Source organism: Rhinolophus sinicus, chromosome 16, assembly GCF_057876585.1.
Source record: "Rhinolophus sinicus isolate RSI-liver-muscle chromosome 16, RSI-T2T, whole genome shotgun sequence".
Lineage (NCBI taxonomy): Eukaryota > Metazoa > Chordata > Mammalia > Chiroptera > Rhinolophidae > Rhinolophus > Rhinolophus sinicus.
The window spans coordinates 6,330,501-6,335,633 of NC_142516.1; the positions used below are offsets into that span (position 1 = coordinate 6,330,501).

The following is a 5,133-nucleotide window of genomic DNA, read 5'->3' on the forward strand; positions in this document are numbered from 1 at the left end:
ACTTGACCCAAGCTCCACAATGGTTATGAAATAAACCTAAGAGAAGGAGGGCAGTGACCACAAAGCTGCCTGATATAACAGCTGACAATGAAGCAGCAGAGGAGGAAAATGCTGGTCCTCACAAGTTCCGAAGCAGCCTGATGGAAATTCCAAAGAGGATCGCATTGAGCTGATGGATGAAGGAAGTGCTGTCAGAGAAGATGGGCAAGATTTGTAATAAATATTTACCAAGAGACTATTTCAGGCTCTTCTGGGTGTCGAGGATACAGCAGTGGATGAGACCAAACCTGGGGAAACGTCGCTGGCACAGGGAGCAATAAGTGACAGGGATGTTTAACTTGGGGAGGGGAGTGACTGGGGGAACAGAAGACACTTCCAGCTGTAACGTGGAAGAGGGACGTGTGATCTGCTTAAAGCTCCGGGAGTCGGACAGACTTCGGTTTGAAGCCTCACGTTTTACCACTTAGCTAGTTCTGTGTTGGATGTGTGAGTCATCTGTAAAACAGAAGGTGTCTCACGGAGTGAGGAGAATTCAGATAAGGCACCGAAAGCGCTTCCCCAAAGTCTGGCGCTAGTAAGCGCTCCATTAAGGAAGAACTGTCTCTAACATTTCATCTTCCTGTCCCTAAAGCCCAGTACAGTGCCTGGGGTCTCTTGGAGGATTTGGGCACGTGGGCTGACGGAATCAGCACCTGAGAACACGAATAGATGGATGAATGAACGGCTGCGCGGAGAAACAGGGCAGACACTGCAGGGAGGTGGCTCGGCGCCACACGACCCATCTCCAAACGACAGCACCTGGGGAATCTGGGGAGCGTCGCCGGGGCAGGGCACAGGAGGCTGCAGCGAGGACGCGGGTGGGGGCTGCCCCGGGCGACCGCGAAGCGCCTCGTCGCGCCTCCAGGGAGCGTCAAGCCGGACAAGAAAGGGCGGGTGGGGGACGGGAAGGAGCGAGGGACGCGCCGGTGGGAGGGAAGGAAAGGAAAAGGACTGAGTGAGGAGACGGGAGGCCGGAGCTGAGGAAAGGGCTGAGGCACCGGCCCTCCTCTGGAGAAGTCGCCTCAGATCCCCGCGCGCCGGGACCGTTTGGATGTAACCGCCTCCCGTTTCGGAGCCCGTCTGCCTAGCCGGGCTTCGCCCCAACACCGCCACCAGGTCTCGCCCCCAACTCCCGCCCCGCTTCCGTTCGGCTTCGACCCTGCGCCTCACAACCACCCCGGCCGACTCGGCCCGCTCCGCACCTCACACACGGATCATCGGCGGCAGCCGCCATCTTCGCGCGCGCGCGCGCCCTGGCCCCGCCCCCAAACGGCGGCCCACGTGACCGCCCGCCTCCGGACGGACGCGTGGACGGGGCTTTCCGTCACGTGATGACGGGGCGGGGCCAAGATGGCGATGCCCAGAGAGGGCAAGAATTCGCGGCTAGGGCGACCGAGGCTGTGATGAAGGTGGCCGAGTGGCGGGAGACGGTGGAGGGTGACCGAGCACTAGCTCCCAGACTTCAGAGAGTGGCCTAGAGCGGCGCTTCCCTCCTCGCAGCTGGAGAACGGAGAGAGAAGGTGCTGCCTGGGTGAAGCTGTGGCTCTGCCTGGACGGGCTTGAGGTGCCCAGAATCCAAGGCGACCATACTCACCCCGGTTTGCCCGGAATCCCAGGTCTGGAGACATGACCCGAGAGTGTGCTCCCCCGGCCCCGGGGATCGGGGCTCCGCTGAGCGGGTCGGTGCTGGCAGAGGCGGCGGTGGTGTTCGCCGTGGTGCTGAGCATCCACGCGACCGTGTTGGACCGATATTCGTGGTGCGCTGTGGCCCTCGCGGTGCAGGCCTTCTACGTCCAGTACAAATGGGACCGGCTACTACAGCAGGGAAGTGCTGTCTTCCAGTTCCGAGTGTCCGCAAACAGTGGCCTCCTGCCCTCCTCGATGGTCATGCCTTTGCTCGGACTGGTCATGAAGGAGCGCTGCCAGGCTGCGGAGCACCCATACTTCGAGCGCTTTGGAATTGTGGTAGCAGCCACTGGCATGGCAGTGGCCCTGTTCTCATCAGTATTGGCACTGGGCATCACTCGCCCAGTGCCCACCAACACTTGTGTCATCTTGAGCTTGGCTGGAGGTGTCATCATTTATATCATGAAGCACTCACTGAGTGTGGGGGAGGTGATCGAGGTCCTGGAGGTCCTGCTGATCTTTGTCTACCTCAACATGATCCTGCTGTACCTGCTACCCCGCTGCTTCACCCCTGGGGAGGCACTGCTGGTGTTGAGTGGCATCAGCTTCGTGCTCAACCAGCTCATCAAGCGCTCTCTGACAGTGGTGGAAAGCCAGGGGGACCCAGTGGACTTCTTCCTGCTGGTGGTGGTGGTAGGGATGGTGCTCATGGGCATCTTCTTCAGCATCCTCTTTGTCTTCATGGACTCAGGTACCTGGGCCTCCTCCATCTTCTTCCACCTTATGACCTGTGTGCTGGGCCTTGGCGTGGTCCTGCCCTGGCTGCAGCGGCTCATCCACAGAAACCCCCTGCTCTGGCTTCTTCAATTCCTCTTCCAGACGGAAACCCGCGTCTACCTCCTAGCCTACTGGTCCCTACTGGCCACTTTTGCCTGCCTGGTAGTGCTGTACCAGAATGCCAAGCGGTCATCTTCCGAGTCTAAGAAGCACCAGGCCCCCATCATTGTCCGGAAGTATTTCCACTTCATTGTGGTGGCCACCTACATACCAGGTATCATCTTTGACCGGCCTCTGCTCTACGTGGCTGCCACTGTATGTCTGGCAGTCTTCGTCTTCCTGGAGTATGTGCGCTATTTCCGCATTAAGCCTCTGGGCCACACTCTGCGGAGCCTCCTGTCCCTCTTCCTTGACGAACGAGACAGCGGACCACTTATCCTGACACACATTTACCTGCTCCTGGGCATGTCTCTTCCCATTTGGCTAGTCCCCAGACCCTGCACGCAGAAGGGTAGCCTGGGCGGGGCGAGGGCCCTAGTCCCCTATGCCGGTGTCCTGGCTGTGGGTGTGGGTGACACAGTGGCCTCCATCTTTGGCAGCACCATGGGGGAAATCCGCTGGCCTGGAACCAAAAAGACTTTCGAGGGGACCATGACATCTATATTTGCCCAGATCATTTCTGTAGCTCTGATCTTGATCTTTGACAGTGGAGTGGACCTAAATCACAGTTACGCTTGGATTTTGGGGTCCATCAGCACGGTGTCCCTCCTAGAAGCATACACTACGCAGATAGACAATCTCCTTTTGCCTCTCTATCTCCTGATATTGCTGATGGCCTAGCTGCTGTGCAGCAACAATGGAGGAAATAGTTGATTTAGATTCAAAATAAAAATTAAAGCTTTCCTGGTTTTAGTTTTGCTGATATTTAAAAGCAAAAAGGCGAAAGGCTAGTGCAACAACTCAAAGAACTTGAGTGTGGTATAGGCCCCCCCATCACCTTGCAATCCTCAGAGGGGGCTGCAGTGGGCACTGGAGGCCAGAGTATAATGGTTAACACTTCAGAGTCTGTGACAAACTAATCTGGTCAATCCTTGGTTGTACCCCTTCTTAACTGTGTGAGTGGCTTAACCACTCCGGGCCTCCATTCTCCTGTCTGCAAGATGGGAATAGTAAGAGCCATCTTATTATTATGAAGATCCCGTGAGGTGAGGTGTGTGCAGGGTCCAGCCCAGGGCCCACACATCGTGAGCAATCAATAATGAAAAGTGTCCTTATTACCCAAGGCCAGTGCTCAGTAAAAAACCAGGCAAGCCAAGGGTTGTACTTTTATGGGTTGTACTTGGAGACCAGAGTGACCTTACCTTTTTCTGGAGGAGAACCCAAGAGGAAACTCGCCAAATGCATGTGGTTTCTCCCATTTGGGCTAGGGAGAACTGAAGGGGATGGTGAGATCAGCTTGTTGCATGTGACGAAGGGCTGGGGGAAGAGGAGCAGGTTTCTGCCCACTTCTCTCCCCGCCTAGTAGGGAGGAGCCCAGCAGGAAGAGCTGAGAACTTTGGCCGCCAAGGCCAAACGCCAGGGGTGGCGCTCTGTGGAGCTGGTGGAATCACTGCCACGGCCTTTCCCTCAGAAGGAAGTATTCAGACATCCCTATGGATTTCAAAGGAGACTTGACTAAGCCTTCCTTTTTCTCAGGCTCCCTTCTGCTTGCTAGACAAGGCGGCAAAAGGTCAGGGAAGAACAGTGGCTTTGCCTCATTGACTCCCTGTGGCCGTGGGAAAGGGCACTGTCCTCTGAGCCTTGCTTGTCTATGTAGGCGATGGGGGCTGGAAATCAGGCTCACAAACTCCTATGACCGCTGAGGCCAGGCAGGTAATGCAGTGAAGGATGGGACGCGGCACACAGAGGGCACATGTACCTCTAAGGCAGCTGCAGCCAGTCGTCAGCATGCTGGAACACAGGCTCAGTACTGCTGACTTGCTTTCAAGGAAGCTTAGAAATCGGGGTTGTTATGTGAAATCTCCCAATTTAAAAAAGTTTTTAAAAAAATGCCGAGGCCCAGACAAAACACATCTGTGGTCTGGAATCGTGGCCCCCGATTTCCTCTGGGCCAGACCCCGGGTAAACAGGTGTGGGGTTTGGTACTTGTTCCTGCAAAAGGTCTGGGTGCCTGCCAAGCATGCTCAAGCAGGAGGGACCCGTGGAGGCCCTTGTCTGGCCCCCGATTATATAGACAGGAAAACAGACCCAGAGAGAGGAAGGGCCTGGCCTGAGACCAGAAAGCGAGTTGGTCGCAGAGCCAGGACCAGAATCTGGGCCTGGATTCCCAGCCCTGGTCGTCTTTTCCCCTCCCTGGAGGAGTACCAGGAGCGCAGAGGTTAGAAGCGCAGGCTCTGGGTCAGGCTGAGCTTGCTGAACAACTGAACACTGAGTGACTTGGGCAGGTCACATAACCTCCCCATGAGTCGGCTTCTTCATCTGTAAACTGGATGGTAAGAGGTCCATCGGTGAGGACTCAGTGAGATACAACACGGGAAGCTCTTGGCACAGTGAGTGAGTGCCCACTACCTGTGACTTACTGTTAGGGAAGTCACACAAACCTCACCAGACAGGGCTGGAGTACCCAGCATGATTTTCAGCAGAGCTGTCATCTGGAAAACAAGGCTGCTTGGGAAAGAAGGATCAAGGAAC

The 5,133-nt window shown here is 56.1% G+C and overlaps 2 protein-coding genes across 3 annotated transcripts in view; one reads left to right on the forward strand and one right to left on the reverse strand.

Moving 5' to 3' along the window:
- The window catches only part of NUP188 (nucleoporin 188), a 46,871-nt gene extending 45,547 nt beyond the window's left edge, over window positions 1–1,324 (reverse strand). For both annotated transcript variants that reach the window (XM_074331140.2, XM_088792962.1), the window contains exon 1: window positions 1,242–1,324. In XM_074331140.2, coding sequence (XP_074187241.1) covers window positions 1,242–1,273 — 32 coding nt within the window. In that variant the 5' untranslated portion in view covers window positions 1,274–1,324. The remainder of the gene's footprint in view (window positions 1–1,241) is intronic.
- Window positions 1,325–1,465: 141 nt separating this feature from the next.
- DOLK (dolichol kinase) lies at window positions 1,466–3,344 on the forward strand. Its single transcript, XM_019728792.3, has one exon. It carries the CDS (start codon window positions 1,666–1,668, stop codon window positions 3,280–3,282), a length of 1,617 nt encoding a protein of 538 aa, XP_019584351.3. The 5' UTR covers window positions 1,466–1,665; the 3' UTR covers window positions 3,283–3,344.
- Window positions 3,345–5,133: the final 1,789 nt, after the last annotated feature.

Coding starts and splice junctions, on each gene's coding strand:
- DOLK (XM_019728792.3), top strand. CDS start 1,666: ATGACCCGAGAGTGTGCTCCCCCGGCCCCGGGGATCGGGGCTCCGCTG.